Here is a 19,520-nt window from a genome sequence, read left to right on the forward strand (position 1 = left end):
CTTTTAATCGCTTTACTAAAAAGAATATTAGTGCATATATTAGTGAGTTTTGAGCGCACATATTGAAATTTTATTATTGAAAATAATGTGTTGTCGGATACGAAGCATGAGGTAATTATTTATAAATTTGATGGTGAACATCAAATGTTTCAATTAATTGCAAAATATAACTTATCTGTGAAATGTAACAAATATTGCTTTCTTAAAAGTCTAATGTACTTATCTGTAGGAAATTCATGCAATAATGAATCGTAAAAAACCTATTTTATTGTCTAATAAAAACAGTTGTTAAGTTTTTGAGATATGCTTTTGTTTGTTTTTTACTACCTGTTTTATTTTATTTTTCAGAAATAAAATTTACAAAAACCAATAAATAAAAACAAAATTTCAAATAAAAAATTAATACACATAAACGAATTAGATTAATATGTGTGTTTTATTGTTGTTGTTTTATTATTTTACAGAATTGCGGAACTAGGGGCCGGTTTATACAGCCCGTTCCGTCTAAAACCCACATTAGAACCGTTTTCGAGTATTAGCCTGTCTGTGATAATTTTCAAGTTATGTTGGTTTTCTTGACATTGTAGAAAATTTCTCACTAAAAACAGCTATTATTTTATAGTTTGCCATAAAAACATTTCTGATTAAACTAACGCCAAACTTTATTCAAAATTAGTAATCAATCACGCAGTTAAATAATAACGCTTCTATAAACCGACCTTAATAACTCAGGTATAAAAGTGTTGTAAGATTTAATTACAATTACTTTTATAATGACAACAATCGAATGTATGGATTTATTTCACATATTCCTTGTCACCAGTCGTTTTCAACATCATTGATCAACGAAACGTACAATCAAGAAAACGAGTGGGCTCTGGACCAATCAAATAAAAATAAATTAAACTTAAAAAAAATTGGTTTTCAGTGAATTAGAATTTCTAAAATCTAAAAAGTCTGCTCAACAAGCAATAAAACTAACAAACCTTTGAGAAAAATATTTATTTCTCACAATTATCTTGTTTCAGTTTAACAAAATTTGAGCTTCAATTTTGATATTCTTTCGCCAAGTGTTTTGCAATCGTATTCAGCTGCATATTGTACGTTCCTTCATAAATGCTTCCAATTTTAACATCTCGGTAAAATTTCTCTTGGATAAAGTCCTTGCTGAATCCAACACCACCCATCCAATCGATACATTTGACACAAGTCTGTTGAGCAACATCTGCCGAGTACCATTTGGCCATCGCTGCTTCTTTTATAAAAGGATGCCCATTTTCAACCAATCTCGCCGCATTGTATACAAGAAGTCGAGCACTTTCGATTTGTGTGGCGATTTGGGCGATTTGGTGTTGCATTCCCTAAAAAAAACACTGTCAAAAAAGTACAGGCTGATTTTTTTCGGGCCTACATTAGAAACTTTATAACTTCTAATATAGCTAGAGCCTTTAGAATTTATATACAATCTAAATCGACCATTCTGAGAAATTGGCGCCAACTTTGAAATTTTAAATAGTAATCACCTATTTTTATTACATTTTTGAATTTGCTTTTGAATCTGACTAAAATGTACCCTAGTTGTTAGTAATTATCTGCTCCAGTTTTTGACGTATGTTACTTTTTTATACAAATTTTCATTTGCAGAAGTTCATGTAAGATATTACAACTCGTGAAACCTTTACAATAAGTGAATAATTCTTTTTGCATTTGATACCTAAAAGTTTGAAGGGTCTTTTCAAATCTTCAGGATTGTCATCTGTCAAATTGCAAGGCTACTATGATTTTTTGAAAATAATGATTACAAAACAGTTTTTTCAAATGGAATCACCCTGTTTTTTAAAGGCAATCATCAAAAGAACATCAATTTTTATGCAGACTCTTATAAACATCTTCTATATCTATCTCTTACAGGTTTTGAAATAATCGCAAAAAACTGAACTTTAGCTCATTATTTTCTTTTTAGTCAAGTATACTTTCGCAAAATATGATAAAATTGTGCTATTAATAAAAAAAATGTTTCATTTGTGCACTAATTTCACTCAAGAAGTTCAAAATTCGATGTCAGACTGACTGAGTTACTTTACATAATTCACTAAGATAATTAACTATAATTAAATATTATTGTTTTACTGCTTACTCGATGATGAACCAGCAAAAAATTTAAAAAATTATTGTAGGTTAACACTTGTTGATTATTTTGTAAGGTCTACTTGATTAACTACGAAAATTACGAAGTAAAATTTGTTTCTTGTGATTTTTTTTTAAACTGTAATAGGACGTATTGATAAAAGTCAAAAGTATTGTAAGTATCGATATTTTTTTGATTGCCGTTAAGAAAATAGGGTCGTTCCATTTGAAAAAACTTAGTTATAGGAGTTTTTTGATAACCATTTTGAAAAACTTATACTAGCCATGAATTTTGACAGTTGACAATTTTAAAAGTTCTAAAAGACTCTTCGAACCTTCGGTATCGAATACAAAACAAATTATTCATTTATCACAAAGGATTCAAATGCTGAGATAACTTAGATAAATCTTTGGAAATGAAAATTTTAACAAAAAATTAGCATATGTTCAAAACTTTGACAAATAAGTACTAACAACTTGGGTAAATTTTACTCAGCTTGAGAAGGTGAATTCAAATATGCAATAACAATGTGTGGTTACTATTTAAAATTTCAAACTTGGAGCCAATGTTTTTTGAAAACCATTTAGATGAACTCAAAATCGATTCTGAGTCGATTTGGATCGTATACGAAATTTTAAAGCTCTAGTTATATTAAAAGTTGAAAAGTTTCTAATGTAAGCCCTAAAAGAATCATCCTGTATTTTTTTCACCTGGAAATTAAAAATCGATTTTCCAAATTGTGTCCTTTCCAGTGTGTATGGAATAGTGGCATCAAAACATCCTTGGGCCAAACCGACCATTTGTGCCCCTATTCCCACTCTCCCCTCGTTCAAAAAGCCAGCTGCGATTTTATAACCTTTCCCGTATTCGCCCAAAATTGCAGATTCCGGCACTCTCACATTGTCAAAAGTGAGCATACAAGTGCCGGAAGCACACAATCCTAGTTTTTTTTCAGGAATTGCAACTGTTAGGCCTGGAGTATCTCTTTCGATCAGGAAACAAGTAATTCCTTTGTAACCCTTGAATTTTGCAAGAATTAGTTTAAATTTTGGATGGAGTTAACGAAAGTACCGATGAAGGGTCGGCGTTTGCCATTACAAGGAATAATCCGGCCAAGTCAGAATTCGAAATCCACATTTTTGAGCCGTTTATGAGGAAATCGGAACCGTCTTTTTTAGCTGTTGTCTTAAGTGCGAATGCGTCGGAGCCTGAGGAGGGCTCGGTTAGGGCAAAACTGCTACACTGGAATTCAAATTTGGGTAAAATAAACATCTAGGTAATATTAAAATCACTTCTACGGGTAACTTAATATAATTTGTAAAGTACTTTTTCTATTTTGGTTTAACAAATTGTTCATTGTGAAACCGAAATTAGTGCCACAATAGAACGTCTCATAAAACGCGTAAAATAATATACTATTAAAAATAGTTATTTATAAATTTAGGGATATTTTGTTTTCAAGAGTTTCATCGATAATTTAATCATCATTTCTTCTTGATTTATTATTAATTATTTATTACCGTTACCAAGTGACACAAAATTTCATAGACACGAACATATTTTTTATTAAATTAAGAAAAAACGGGGCGCAAAATATAAAGAATAGCATAAAATACTCGTTTTATAAGGGTTTTAGTACACTGATCACATAGAAAACTTGTTTTTAATATAGTATTATCATGCGATAATAGTCATAAAATGCTACTAAAATACAAATGCAATACAACGTTTTATCCACAATCACTACATTAACAAAATGGAATTATTTAAAGTTAAATTAAAAATATTCGTATTCGTAAAATGAAACTTGGCAGGCTTTGTCTGGTAGTTATAATTACTAGTTGCTATGGCAAAACTGGAATAATAGTAATTTATTCGACGAGTTTAAGTGTAAATTGGATGCTTTATTTCACGAGTGGATTTTTAAACGTCGAGTGAAAACTAGATCAAATAAGTGAATCGATTTACACGAATACAACATTTTATTCTTCGAATTAGACTCAACAAGGCTTAAAATTACTTTAAATCTGTTAAAAATAATCTGACGTTTCGCACTGAGAAATGCCAAAATGTCAAAACTTCCTTACACAGGAGTAAAACTGTAAATTTTTTGACACTGTCGAAGAATAAAGGTACTTTATTCCACAAGTGGATAATACGTCACTTCATATGCTTCATAGGTGTGAATAAAACTCCAACTGTAATGTGATTGTGGATAAATGCAATCTGTTACAATTATGAATAGAGAAATATTACCCTGAAGAGGTATAAATTACTTGGAAAAATGGTTTAGGTGTAAATTAACTTTCCGATACTTGACCACCGGCAAAATGAAGGAAATCCGTCATTTGAGAGTCTTTGAATGACTTTTGAGCCTAAATGATTGAAGATAGAGATAGGGACTTTTTTAAAGGAAATTTAATTCTCCTCAATTTTCTTCCTGACATTTTTCTTATATCTGTAACCGTATTCGCATCGTTTTGAAAAATAGAGGTCAGAGTGCAAATTGGTAAACGTTTGAAATTTTTTTAAATATAGTTTAGGATATAATTTTTGCATTATTGTTATCTCCGACTATTGAGAATTTACTGCACTATCTGCTTGTATTTTTTTATTCCTTGTGCTAACCGTTATTCAATTACAACTATTTTTATATGAACATACGTCGTTTCATAACCTAAGTTTTAGATATGGTACCTAACCAAGGTAAAGAAAACAACAAACCCATGTCACAAAAATAGAGATCACATACAGAAAAAATGTTTCCTTCGCATTGTCAGAAGAACAAAAAAATACCACGATATCGAAAATGAACTGAATTAAAGCAAGCCTTGAAAAGGAAGTGTAACTTTAGCCACATTTCTTTTTAAAATATCGTGGTGCAAAAGACAGTAGAGGAAACTAAGGAGATGTCCAGAAATACTGTTTTTATGTTAGAAAATAGCGGTTTAAAAAATTCTTAGAGACATTTTTCCCGAAATTCTGATAGACATCATTTAGATTAAGCAAGGAATCAGTCTTTGAAAAATCCTGATCTGTCAATATTTTTGAGATGTCGCTAAACTTCCGCAGACACTGTCTATTCTAATTCAGTTTATTTTCGATCTCATGTTATAAAAGAGGAAGAAAAAAAAAGAGAAAAAAGAAAATAACAGCAAAAACCTCACAAAGTATAACTTTTAGAGCAAAACGGTTTGTTTTATCATAAAGACCAGATTAAAATCTATAACAATAGAATTTTTTTCTCAAAATTTTGAATGTTCAGGAGAAAGTACGATTTTTTTTCTCAATTACGTCAAAATTATTCGAAAAAGTAAAACTATTTGGATACTATTTTCTGTAAAATGACATGATAAATCGATTAAAGTCAAGAAAATCGCCATATTCCCAATTGTTTTTTTAGTTATATTTTTTTCTAATATTACATATTTTTACTTTATGAGCAATTTGTGAAAAGAAAACTATTAGTCGAAGAACAAAGATCTTTTTTAGAAAAAATAGATAATGAAAAGAGCTTTCTAAATATAGTAAGCTCTATATGATTATCTCTCATAGTTCTGGAGTTATTATTGCATGATAAATGTTCCGGGTACCGCAAATCAACAAAAATCTCGACGAAGAAGGGAACAATTAAGGCGAATATATAACTCTTAGCAAAACGGTTTGTTTTATCGTAAAGAGCAGATTAAAATCTTTACAAAAGAATTTTTTCTCAAAGTTTTGAATGTTTTCGAAATTATTTACAATTTTTTTTATTTTTTTTCTCAATTACGGCAAAACTATTCGAAAAAGTAAAACTATTTTGGTACCATCTTATGTATGTGGAAAAGTTTCTGCGCTTCAAGTCAGGTATTAATTCATCTTCGAGATAGAATATATATGTTTCTACCGTGATTAGTCAGTACCAAATAAGTCTCAAATTTTTCCTTTACTTACCATATTTGTGGCCAATTGTGGCAAATACTTTTTTTTCTGTTCCTCAGTCCCCAATTTCTTGATAACATTATTGACTAAAGTATTTTGAATATCAACCATAACCGCAATAGACGGATCAACTTTGGCTATTTCTTCAATACACAAAATCGTCGTCATAAAATTACAACCAGCTCCTCCTAAATCCGTACTTATTTCAATCCCCATCAGCTTCGAACAAAAAACTAGTTATAAGAAGAAAAAAATATGAGTTTTTTATTACTCCGTTTTCAAACAACATGTCGACAATTGATTGTTTAAATTTTCCCTCCTTTTCCATATCTCTGACGTGAGGATTTATTTGTTCCCGAGCTAATCGTGCGACTATAAATATTCAAAATGGAAACTTTCTTATGTCATTGATCAACTTTTAACTACCTGTTTCTTTCATAGCTAATTCATCTTCGCTTAAAATAGTTAAAGGTAAATGCCCCGAAGTGCCACTTTCGATATTTTCTCTAATTTGTTGCAAATTGGTTGTTGCACCGAAAAAATGCCTTACTGGTGTTTGATTAACCTTAAATATTTAATTGTACTTAAAATATAACAAAAAAAAAATAACTACATACCTTTTTGCATATTTTCAATAAATTGTTCATTTTTGTGTCTTTGAATTACAAAATTAGGTTAATTGGAATCGTGTTTACGGTAGACTTATTGTCCAAATGATAATCACATTTATTCGTAAGTTGCTTTATTATTCAATTGACGCTGACATTCGTTTTGTGGCGAAATACTGATAATTTACAAATCTAAAAATAAATCAATTACTGGGGCAATTAAAACAATTTGAAAAACACAAATACTGCTTATTGGAGGTCTTAAAAATTGCGGTTAATTGAAAACAAATAAATAGAGAAAGAGAATAATAAATTTATTTAACCAAGAGACCGAGCAAGAAACTAAAAAGTTGTTTGCAAAAGTCTACGATTAGCAGCTGGTGATAAGTTTTTATCAATTGTTGTTTCTAGAAAGCTTTAATTTTATTATTATTATAGAGAAGCGAATCTCTGTCTACCCCTCGTTTTTAGCGAAAGCGCTACCTAACTTTGAGAGAAAGAACTAACTCGGTAATCGCGGGAAATTCAAACAGGACATTTTATTTATTTTCCAAGGATAAAGGATTACATAATATTAAATGTTTCTGTAGTCATGCACTGTTACGAAACATTTTAATAAAAAAACATCTGTAACAGTTGCAATAGCCACAAAAACATTTAACATCGCTTAATAAAATGAAACAAAGTCCTTCCAATAAAAAATTATTTAGAAAATATAACGTACTGGAATGTATAGGCAAAATTAATTCAATTCGAATTATTCTTTATAAACATACACAGATGTAGTAATGTATATAATTACATTGTCCAAATATACACAATGATCTAGAAAAACTGAGTATATTGGCATCAGATTGTATTGAATTGTTAACTGGACGTGTACTCCATTGTTATCCTTTAAAATTAAAATTCTCAATTAATACTTCTCATTAAATACGAGTGGGAAAACAAGCTTAAATCGAGGGTTGTCGTTATACAACGAGCTTTGAGTTATTTGAAAAATGTTTTGTTAGAACATTTTAATTTAAAACACTTTGCTATAAGAAGCGTGTTTTAAAATAGTGAAGACATTAATTTAAAACACGTTGCTAATGTAAACGTGGTTTAAAATTGTGTTTATAATCCAGAACTAAGATATTAAAAAGAAGGCTTAAAACAATTTTTTGACATTTTTTTGTTTCGAAATGGTAGAGAAGTGAAGGGACCAAAAACATTTTAATTTTTAATTATTTATTCCTTACAAATACGTAAAAAAACACTTAAAAATAAGCCACTCAGTTCTTGTACTCCTTTTCAATAAGCTTAGCAATTGTGCTTAAGTGAATATTGTATGTTCCTTCATAAATGCTTCCAATTTTAACATCTCTGTAAAATTTCTCTTGAATAAAATCTTTACTGAATCCTACGCCACCCATCCAATCAATGCATTTTATACAAGCCCTTTGTGCAATTTCGGCTGCGTACCATTTTGCCATTGCAGCTTCTTTCGTGTAATTTTGACCACTTTCAAGAATTCTTGCCGCGTTGTAGACCATAAGTCGAGCTGCTTCAATTTCTGTCGCTACCTGAGCGATTTGGTGTTGCATTCCCTGAAAAAAAAAAGATAATATTGAATTGTATTTTTAGTAAATACAAGTTTAAATCCACATTTCTTGTAATAATGCTTATAATAAAATGTGCGTTTAAATTACTCAAAATCAGGATTTTTTTAGTTAGATTAGTTAAAATTTTCATAATGTGAATCCTTTTTAGCGATATTAAAGATCAAACATAAAAAATAAAACCAATTTTTAATGTTTAAGCAACGTTATACCTACTTCAATGAGTTTTAGTAATTATGTACAAATCGAATTCAAATTAAATAAAATTTGTTTGTAATTTAGTTTTTCCCTGCAAAGCAACGTTTTATGTTTTTTTAACAGTGTGAAGTGGAATGAGTTTTTTTTATATTGTGAATTGCCAAAAACCAAGTTTAATTAAAAATTCAAATCAAGGTGATTATTTTGAAATCTGAAATTTATGTGCTTATAATAAAAGCAAAACTTTATTTACAAACGGGTCTCAAATAGAAATTATAAAAAAATCACCCAAAATTTTGTTTGGAAAAGTAAAGGAAATGAGTTAACGGTAAGTATATTTATTTACATTTATGCATATTCTTCCTAGAGTAGGTATTTTTACCAGAAAGGCTAAAATTTTGTTACAAAAATGTTATCATGATTTAAGTTTTTCGATTTTTTGAGTTTTTCATTAATAATTTTTTAAAGATGTACAACAAAATGTTATTTTTAAATACTGTTACATTTTTATAGATTTTTCTCTTACCATTACCTTTTTTCAATCTAACCAATAATCTGTATGTAGGTAAAATCAACAAAAACAAAACAACGATGAAAGAGAAAGTGCTTTAAATAATTGCAGAAGGTTTTGAAAACGAAATTTGCTTTTGTTTTTGAACTACGTATGGATCTTTTTTAAAATGGTGGTAATGATGAAATCGCATGAAAAACATATGATAATTTTTTGAGGACTTTTAGCAACAATATACAAGATGGACCAGCTCAGCTCTCGTCTTCTGTAGCTCAATTGTTAGTAAAGTTGGACTTTTGATATTTTGTAGACGTTATTTATACTCTAGCACGTATTTCAGGAAAATATTTTTGATTATACAAAGAGTCCCAAAAAAGTATAATTTTATATATATATATTTCATATTTTTTTATCAGTTTTTAGATAACTCGAGTTATTTCAATTTGCATCAGCTTATCCGTTTTCGAAGTATTTAGGGTTTTTTGAAAGTTTTTGGTTATGCACCTTTTACTTCCAAAATCGGACAATAAAAAAAGAAAACGCATATATTTCCTTCACTGTGTTCAAAATTGAAAAAAAGTTTACAAACTCCAGAATGTAGACGTTATTTTTGGACAACTTCTACAAGCTATTTCAAATGGAATGCCACAATTTTTATTTTACTAGATGAAAGAGAATTTAATTATGCAACAATCTTTGACACTGTCGGAAATTCCTTATGCTAGTACACATTTCTTATTGAACAAACGATAAATTCTGTTCAAAATTTTGCTATCCTTTTCGTTAAAACAAAATTAACTCATTGAATTTAGATTTAAAAAACATTGACTTCTTATATTTCATTTATGTTTCCATAGCAAGCCTACGTGATAACAAAAATAAAAACCCAATTTTAAAAGTTGAACAGTATTTAGAGCCGGTTTACAGAACATTTAATCGCAATTAAATTTTAATCGCGATTAACTTGACATTTGTCAATGCATTTTAAATGGCAACTTAATTCGAATTAGTTTAATTTTGAATTAAATCTTAATTTCGCTTTCTGTAAACCGGCCCTTAATGTTCAAAATGGACACTGGACCTGAGAAAAATCATAACGATAGTAACACGAATTCCTCTCATTTTGCATAATTTCAAGTGATTTGCCAAATTTCAACTTATTAAAATTGATTTTAATTTTTAATATCACATAGGCTTTGAAAATATTCAGAAAACAAATAGTGCGTTGTATTGCTTTCGAAGTGTTCTTTATTCATACGAGGTGTCACTTGACATATCGTTATATTTGAAAAAACAAAGTTAGAGGTGGCTATGCCTTTTTGACAGCAGATACATAAAACTCATATCCACCACATGATAGACAAAAAAAATAAAAATCGACTTGTTTCGCGAATTTTCACAAAAATCGCCTATATCTAAGTTGTGAATTTTATTCCAGTTAAAAATTCCAATCTGTATTAAAACGAAAGGGCTTTTCTAATGAGAAGAAAAAAAAAGAAGAAAGATTTATAAAATAATACCTAATTAATAATAATGATAAGAATATGGAAAATTAAACTCTCAGGACAGGACTCTGACTTTGTATTTGATTTCACCAACCTCAGTTAAATTTATTAGTAGAATTAGTAGAAAAACAGAAACTATTGTTATAATCACAGTAACGATTATTTTTAACTGTTTATTAAATTTAACCAACGTTGGTGAAACCGACCCATATTAGACATTGACATTGTTTATTTTGATTTGTTTAACTGGTTTGAACCACATAATATGTTACGGGAGAACAAGACGCGACTTTCTATATTACAACTAGACAGATAATGGTCGTTTTTTAATTTAATAAACTACTAAGGGTCGGTTTACAGAAAGCAAAATTAAGATTTAATTCACAATTAAACTAATTCGAATTAAGATGCCATTTAACATGCATTGAGAAATGTCAAGTTAATCGCGATTAAAATTAAATTACAATTAAAATCTCCTGTAAACCGGCTCTAAATGTATATTTGATTTCTGCATCGAAACTATTACTAGAAGCGATATCTAGTACCTTATTTTTATTAAAACAATATGAATAGTACACTTTAGTATACGTATTAGAGCACCCAAATAAGTGATTTAAAAAATGATAAGGGCCACCATTTTAGTATACTAATTTTCTTGATAGTATATTTAATTAATATTTACTAATTTTCATAACATAATTTTACGATGGCTGCGCCTGTAAAATGCCACCAACATACATATTCCAATACGAACTCGATTACAAATTTTGAATAATTAGATAGTCTTCTCATGTTTGTTCACTCCTTCGAAAAATTAAAACGTTTTTAGTTAGCAGTTAGTGATTAAGATTAGAATCATATTTATGCCGTCTCTTGATAAAACACATGATATCATGATAATTGTTTGTAAAAAACATAAATTTATGACTATCAATGAAACAGTCATTAGTCTGACACTTACTGTCATGGATTTCCACAAATTAAATAATTAAATGTGTATTTTTTTAATCTAGTGTTTCGTGACTTTTATATATTTGGGTGCGAACATTAGACGCAAGCCTTGTTAAGGTATGTGAAACACACTGTATTTATTAAATAATAAAAGAAACAATGTTCGACATAAACAACAGAAAGAAAATTAATCAAATAAAATTAGAACGTGCAAAATGAATAATCGACGTTAGTCGCCTGTTCAGTAGTTCATTATTTTCATCGTTTGAGGTTTTTACAACAAAAACGTTAAAACTATCATTAATAATAAATTTTTTGAACAAGGAGGCTTAATTTTGAAGCCAAAAATCCAAATTTGTATTCTAAATTTTAGGTACTAGATATTAAAAAAAATTAAATCTGAACAGGCCCTAATTCGGATTATCAGGGTTGCACTGCAGCAACCTTAAATATTTTCTAATTTTGGTAAACTGCGTTAGAATTTCTGTATTGTTCAATCCCAAGGATGGTTTTTTCGATGCTGTCGACCTAAAAAACGACTTACCTGAAAACTGAAGACCGGTTTACCAAACTGCATCCTCTCCATCGTATATGGAATCGTCGCGTCGAAACATCCTTGAGCCAAACCGATCATTTGTGCCCCAATTCCGATTCTTCCTTCATTCAAAGTTTCAATCGCCAATTTGTAGCCTTTTCCAAATTCGCCCAAAATAGCAGATTCTGGCACTCTCACATTATCGAATGTGAGCATACAAGTACCTGAAGCGGCGATTCCTAGTTTTTTTTCGGGTTTTGCTACTGTAAAACCGGGAGTATCGCGTTCGACGATGAAGCAAGTTATGCCTTTGTAGCCCTAAACAATTTTTTTTTTAATAAATTTGATAATGATTTTATTTTGGACATACTTTCGAAGGATCAGCGTTGGCTAAGACTAGGAACACGCCGGCTAAATCTGAATTTGAGATCCACATTTTCGAACCGTTGATAATGTAATCGGAACCATCTTTTTTAGCAATTGTTTTAAGAGCAAAAGCATCGGAACCTGATGATGGTTCGGTTAAAGCGAAACTGCTAACCTGGAAAACATAGTAAAATTCCACTTCATGTGTTTGTTGTCAGAGATGGGAAAGTGTAGTGAATACGTCTTTTTAATGACGTAACAAAATGAACAATAATTATTCAATTATCTGGCATTATCATTGCGACAACCTTGACCTGATACACACAATTTGTGGTTAATCTCTTATCATTCAATGTCAAAGTGAATTTCAGATAAGAAATGTCCCCATGTGGTTGTTTAATAAAAAAAAACAGACATTTACATGAATTGTTATGAAATAAGAAAAATACATTTCGGAAGGTTCGAAGTCTTTTATTTTTAATAATAATGTTGTAATTGTATGACTTACAGTGAGACCACTTATCAGTACCGGTTTTAAGTTTAAAGTACCTATTAGCTGTTTCAAAACTATAAAAACGCCAACGTCGCATTTTGCCAATTATTTTTTTAATAAGATTGATAAAATTATAAAACAGTTATCAATGATTAGAACTCCCATTGAAATGTATAAATTACATTCCATTCATTTTCTGAAGTGCATGAATAATTTATAAGAGCTAATTTTGAGAAAAAAATGCGACGTTGGCGTTTTTATAGTTTTGAAACAGCTAATAACAAATCATTATTTAAAAAAAAAAAATCCGTCTTTGGAGATTTGAAAAACTAGCGAAGTGTGAAATATGTCATCGTTGCATTTAAATTTCCCGCTATTTCGCCATAGAACAACATTAGAATTGACCACCAGAGAGCGTAGTAATCTTAGTTTGAATCGTAAATTAACGAACATTTAAGATGTTTCAAATTATAGTAAGCAAAAAGACCCAAATTTCTTAAAAACTAAATTTTTTTCAAACTTAAAATTATACAAAATGAGACAATAAACAGATACAGGGTGATCCAGGGGTGTGTAATCGGTCTATAACTGTTTTGCTATTTAAAATATTGCCATTCATTTTTTATTATACAATACATCGACTTAAAGTACACAAACAAAAAATATTTTTATATAATCAGGGTGTTGTTAAGTTATATTTTTTTAAATGGAACAGCCAATATATTTTTGCAAAATTAGATTCTACACAAAACAATAATGTACCTTTATACAGGGTGCTCAAAAACTGGCGCACCAACTCAGTGGTAGGTTATTGAGAAGCAAGTGCAGATTACGGGAAAAATGTTGAAAAAATTCCTAAAGTTATATTTTAAAAAATCTGGAGCTACAAACTTATTGTGTTAACTTCTTTAGTTTTCATTATTTTTTTTATATTTCTATGTTTCATACCAGGTAATCGTTCCGTAACAAAACGATGAATAATTATTTTAAAATTTACTATCAGATTTTAGGAGTTTTTTTAATTAAAAAAAATTAAAATTCATCCAAAAACTCACAATGTGTAGATGTGCCAACACTGGGAATTATTTCCTAGGAAACCGTTTCAAAAATAATTTATTTTTATTGTTGCTCAAATTTTATTGCGATCATGACTGTTAGACAACGTTGCCACATATCATTTACCTAAAATTAGTTATTTATCAATAACTTTAATACAAAGAATTTTTTTACTATTTTTACCATTATATGTAACCACTTCTCTACCACACACCATTGAGTTGGTGCGCCAGTTTTTGAGCACGCTGTATTAGTAATTTAATTATTTCTTGATACATAAATGTATCATCAAGAATTAATAATAAAATAAACAAAAATTTTTTTTAACACTTTAAGAAATATTTTTAATTTGCTATACAAACTCCATATCGTTAAAAAGCTTATAAAAAATGCTATAGATACGTGTAAAGAATTACATGGTGTTTCATTTGAAAAAAATGAGTTATTCAACTTTTTCCGTTTTGGCACAACCTGTACATTACCAGCGGGTTTCAAGTAAAAGTCGATTAATGCTAAATACTACACGATATTCTGAGTTTTTCTGTTGCAAATTTATCGGAAAATATTTACAGGCGATTTCGCAATGATTTTTAAAAAAATTGGTCTTTTTTATAACGAAAAGTTGAAAATTCCAAAACGGAAAGAAAGAGACCCATAATAGTTTATATAAAGTTGCATTATTTTTTTGCGTACAATCTAATTATGCAAAAATATATAGGGTGTTTCATTAAAAAAATTAAGCTTCGGTTCACCACCCTATAAACAACACTCTGTAAAATTAAAATATTTTTAGTTTGTGGACTTTAAGCCGATCTATAGGATAATGAAAACGGCATGGCAATATTTTAAGTAACAACGCATTACGCACCCCTGGGTCACCCTGTATTACTGGATTGTACGAATATTACGGAAGGGTTTAGAGCACGACGAATGAATGCTTCAATAGTATGAGTGTTACAATTAAGTCTTATAAACCGAGTGTAATATACAATTTTTTCTAATTTATATTTTTGTTATTTGTTTTTGTTTAATTTAACTTATCAAAATCTGTTCGCAATATTTCCTATTAATTTAGCAACAACAATTCCAGTAGACAAAATTTATGTTTTCTATCTACATACCTTTAGAAATAAAATTTTTTTTGGCATTTTAAAAGATGATGTATGTATTTTCTATTTTTTTCATTTTGCCTTATAGAAAATAAAAGAACGTGTAACAGAATATCTCTATAACTGTGAAATTACTCTACAAGTTTATTCAAATATCTACCATAATTAATTATTTAATAATAAAGGTAACTCAGCAACGAAATGATGTACAATGACATGCGGACTCCCGTGTTTATTTAGACTTTTTTGTTTATTAAACTGCACCATTCTCAATAAAATTTAATTTTTTTCACATTTTGTTTTTTGTTATTTGTTTTTCACATTTTTGCTGTTTATTTAACGAGTTTGAATGTAAATCGAACGTTTTATTTCACAAGTGGATAACCAAACCACGAGTGAAAACGAGTAAACTGTATTTATATACAGCGTGTTAGGGAATGGTTTAACAAAAATTTAAAGGTAGAAAGAGAATGACAAAACAAATCGATTAAGCAAAATTTATGTAAATCAAAAAAGTATAGTTTTCCCAAAAAATCGTTCTGAAATTAAACTCCCAAATTTTGAGAACCGCTGAACTAGAATTATAAAAATTAGCGTAAATTTTTGTTATTGATAAAACACCAGAGGTAAATTAACTTTTTGGTTCACTACATTATTCTTGTATTTCAATTTGTTTTGTTGTTAAATTTTGCGAAAAAATTTTTTTTGCTAGGACCAGGATTCGAACCTCCCACACAACTGAAGATGTTAGCAACAATTTTGAAAAATTCTATAAACGTCCATGCGCCACCATCTCATTTTGTTTAATGAAAAAATTAACTGTTAGTAAACTACCATAGGCCACAAAGCGGCTCTTAACAGGTGGGTTAATAAACATTTTTGAAGAAAGTACGCACTTTTTGGAAAAATGATATAAGGGCAATTAACTCATCTGAGGATGACAAATTCACATACGCAATATTGCTAAGCCATTCCCTAACACCCTGTATTTTTCAGATCAGAATAAAATAATAAGCTTCTCGAAAATGTCATAGCCAACTATAATTCCTATTTAAAAAAAAATAAAACTTTATCTTATTACAATTAAACAAATGGTTAAAAAAATCGTTAACAAAACTATTAAATCCAATGTAAAAAAATTTAAAATGTCTTTGTTTTAAATGTGTATCCTTTATAATACGGCAGATAGGAATGTTTTAAGATTTCCATAAAATATCAACTAAAAGGTTTAGAGAAAAACGAGTTACATATTCGGAAGTCATTTTTTTGAGAAAACAATTTTGGTCATAACTGCATCTCGCTATCGTTTTTTGTTTTCGACTTATAAACAAAAGTTGACATTTTATCGAAATCTAAAAAAATCATAACTTCCTTGTTATAAAAGATACTCATTTGAAGCAAAGACATTATTGAAGCACTTTTTTACAGAGAATGTAATAATATCAGCGATTTTTTTACCATTCGTTTAGCTGTAATAACATAAAATATTATTTTTTAAATAGTTATCATAGGCGGCTGTGATATTTTTGAAAAGCTTATTTTGTTCTGATTTGATATGTCTATTTGTGTAATACATTATTTTTAAATGTTAAAAAAACAAAACCTTTCGATTTTTCCTTATAGTAGGCCAGGAAAAAATTTTGGATTTTCAATTAAAACTATAAAAACCAACAAGTAATTATAATTAAATAATTGTTTAATCACTAATTAGTTTCAAAAACAGCATAAGAAATTATTATTAGATCAAATTTTTGCGATTAATAAAAATTATTTGTTTTTAGATTAATAATGGCAAGTTTATATTGTCATTTTATTTTCTAATTAAACATGAAATGTCGGAAAAAGAAAAATCTTAATAATTGTATGATTGTCTATCAATAAAATTCTATTATACAAAAAATGTCAATCCAAACACCAAAATCAAATTCCATCTGCTGTAAAAAAATATATAACATTATCAAAGTCACCCCAATTCCACTTCACTAAATCACAAAAAAGTGTGATTAAATAATAGTGACACATCGTTTTCAATTTTCTGCACATTTTTTATGTAATTAAAATCTGCGACGCTCGTATATTTGTTCTATTGAAAATAACTTTAACATAGTTTATTTTTATAATTTCACATTTTTTACTTTAATAACCGTTCACAAAATTTCTAGATTATTCACACCTTTTAATGAAATAGATTTTCCATGGCCATCTACTTTCAAATATTTTAAATATATTTTTTATCATATCAATATTTTATATTGTTTTCAATTCAGAAAAAAGTAAGCTTTTCGAAAATGTCATAGCCAACTATGATTCCTATTTAAAAAATACAACTTTATGTTATTAGTTATTACAACTAAAAAAACGGCTGACAACATTATTAAATTCTTTGTAAAAAACTGGTTCAATAATGTCTTTGTTTCAAATGAGTAAAAAAGATACCATATCTTTTTTACTAAAAAAGATATGGATTTTAAAAGATTTCGCTAAAATGACAACTTTTGTTTATAAGACGAAAACAAAAGACGATGCGGTTTTGACCAAAATTATTATCTCAAAAACAGTCCCGAGAATGTGTCACTCGTTTTTCTCTAAACCTCTTAGCTTCGGAGTCTTATTCGGACATCCAAAATGCATCACCCTGTACATTAGAGACTTTGCAATTTGTGAGATGTAATTACATTCAGTTTGAGTGTCGATTAATATATATTTCTGGAATACTGATAGAATCAATCAAGACTTAAAAAGAACCCACTATACGAAATTTTATCTTATTATTTAAAACGTCATAACCATAACAAATTAAGTAATTAATAGTAATAACTGCTTGAGAGATTGTTTACTACAGCATAAAACACGTTTCAATGATAATAAACGTCACATTTCGAGATTATAATTTCCAAACCCAATTAATTAATTTGTAAAACAAGTTATTGAAACTAACAGAATAATTTTTAACTCTAATTGGAAAGTTGTGGAGAAAACCGTATTAATAATCCAGAAAATAAATAACTTATTGTGAATGCAAATATGAACTAATTTAATCCGGAGATAAATTTATGTAATTAAAATTATCAATGAGCTACTTTCAACATCACTGATTGCCCAACTGGAAAATTTTCAAAAAAAAAAAAATATTAACTCACCGTATTTGTGGCCAAACGTGGCAAATACGTTTTCTTTTGTTCTTCATTCCCGAACCTGATGATAACATTAGCGATAAGGGTGTTTTGGAGATCGACCAAAATGCCCAACGATGGGTCAACCTTGGACAACTCCTCTACCGTCAAAACCGTCGTCATGAAATTACACCCAGCACCTCCATAATCCGGGTCGATTTGGATGCCCATCAACCCATTGGAGAACAACATCTCCACGATGGAATCCTTAAACCGCCCCTCATTGTCCATTTCGCGAACATGGGGTGCGATTTGTTCTTGCGCCAAGCGGGCGACGGTCTCCTTCATGGCCAACTCATCTTCAGTGAGAGTGGTTAGGGGTTGCACTGCTAAAGGGGTGGCTTCGAGATGGGGTTGTGCTTGTTGGAGTTTTTTCGCGACGGTGTAAATATTTCGTAAATTGTTGCTAGTAAGCTGGGGGGAGTTGTTAATGGGAGAAAAAATAAAGTATGGACCCCCTTACCGTTTTTGTGATTTTGAATAGACTATTCATTTTGCTGGTGGTTTCAGATGGGCGGCATACCTTCGACTGGCATCAGATCAACTGATCAACAATAAGCGTGTAACCTTGTATATGTAAAAGTGATAATTTGAGACTCTTTATCGGAGCTTGTTTTTCAATTCGGTTTTGACGTATTTTTGTGACGAAATTTCTGCCTGGCTCAAATTATGTAAAAGTGAACGAAATGGGCAAAAATATTTGGTTTTTGTGATAACTGAGGCTAAAAATATTAATAAATGTCAGGTGTGTCTAATATTTTGATTCGCAGATTAACTGGTGATTTACTGTTATCTTCTTGTTTTGCCACTTTTCGGGTTATTTTTATACATTAAATCTAAGATAAGAGACTGTTAGAGGATTAATTCAACATTTTTGATTTTGCTGTAAATATGTGATCGAAAATATTCGATTTTTAGGATGTTGTTAAATAAAGTTTTTATCTAAATCAAAATAAGAAAATACTGATTTAAATAATTTTTGTTTTCTTCCTATTGTTACGGATGCCAGGAGAAGGGCCTTCTAGTAAGTTTATTTTTTGTCCTAAGCGTTTCAGTATCTAAAGCAAACAAGTATTTGCTTTATTCTAGTTTGATATACAGAACTGAAAACTAACATCGAAAAATCCTCGAATGGTTCGATTTTATTTTTTTAAATGCTACATTTTGACATCATTCGTTTTTGAGTTGTAAAGTCATTTTTGTGTACACATCTTTATCATTATTGGAATAAAAGACATAAAAAACAAGATTAAAAATTAAAAAAATATATTAAAACTAAAGTAATAACGACAGCAATAACGACAGGTTTCATCGTTGTGTTCGTGCATTATTTTATGAGGAGCAATTGTTTTTTATATATTT

The 19,520-nt window shown here is 29.3% G+C and overlaps 2 protein-coding genes across 2 annotated transcripts; both read right to left on the minus strand.

Annotated features, from left to right (window-relative positions):
- Positions 1–985: 985 nt before the first annotated feature.
- On the minus strand, positions 986–7,049 carry LOC660569 (short/branched chain specific acyl-CoA dehydrogenase, mitochondrial). Its single transcript, XM_008199365.3, has 8 exons — positions 6,907–7,049; positions 6,670–6,852; positions 6,479–6,617; positions 6,324–6,424; positions 6,065–6,271; positions 3,200–3,370; positions 2,839–3,147; positions 986–1,361 (listed from the first exon to the last, which is right to left on the minus strand). Exons 2-8 carry the CDS (start codon positions 6,697–6,699, stop codon positions 1,047–1,049), a joined length of 1,272 nt encoding a protein of 423 aa, XP_008197587.1. The 5' UTR covers positions 6,700–6,852; positions 6,907–7,049; the 3' UTR covers positions 986–1,046.
- An 824-nt stretch (positions 7,050–7,873) lies between these two features.
- Positions 7,874–18,922, minus strand: LOC657543 (short/branched chain specific acyl-CoA dehydrogenase, mitochondrial). Its single transcript, XM_961516.5, has 5 exons — positions 18,622–18,922; positions 18,126–18,572; positions 12,332–12,502; positions 11,971–12,279; positions 7,874–8,249 (listed from the first exon to the last, which is right to left on the minus strand). The coding sequence occupies exons 1-5, from the start codon at positions 18,649–18,651 to the stop codon at positions 7,935–7,937; spliced, it is 1,272 nt and encodes a 423-aa protein (XP_966609.1). The 5' UTR covers positions 18,652–18,922; the 3' UTR covers positions 7,874–7,934.
- Between the last annotated feature and the right edge of the window lie 598 nt (positions 18,923–19,520).

The sequence above is a fragment of the Tribolium castaneum genome, chromosome 7 (genome assembly GCF_031307605.1).
Source record: "Tribolium castaneum strain GA2 chromosome 7, icTriCast1.1, whole genome shotgun sequence".
In the NCBI taxonomy this organism is placed as follows: Eukaryota; Metazoa; Arthropoda; class Insecta; order Coleoptera; family Tenebrionidae; genus Tribolium; species Tribolium castaneum.

What these genes read in the sequence shown, in the direction of transcription:
- LOC660569 (XM_008199365.3), bottom strand. Translation starts at nt 6,699, where the DNA reads ATGAACAATTTATTGAAAATATGCAAAAAG. An exon ending in CACAATTGGCCACAAATATG is followed by an intron (nt 3,371 to 6,064) that starts GTAAGTAAAGGA and finishes TTTGAATTCCAG; the next exon opens with TGTAGCAGTTTTGCCCTAAC. An exon ending in AATCGATTTTTAATTTCCAG is followed by an intron (nt 1,362 to 2,838) that starts GTGAAAAAAATA and finishes TGTTTTTTTTAG; the next exon opens with GGAATGCAACACCAAATCGC.
- LOC657543 (XM_961516.5), bottom strand. Translation starts at nt 18,651, where the DNA reads ATGAATAGTCTATTCAAAATCACAAAAACG. An exon ending in TATTCAAAATCACAAAAACG is followed by an intron (nt 18,573 to 18,621) that starts GTAAGGGGGTCC and finishes AACTCCCCCCAG; the next exon opens with CTTACTAGCAACAATTTACG. An exon ending in CCAACGCTGATCCTTCGAAA is followed by an intron (nt 12,280 to 12,331) that starts GTATGTCCAAAA and finishes AAAATTGTTTAG; the next exon opens with GGCTACAAAGGCATAACTTG.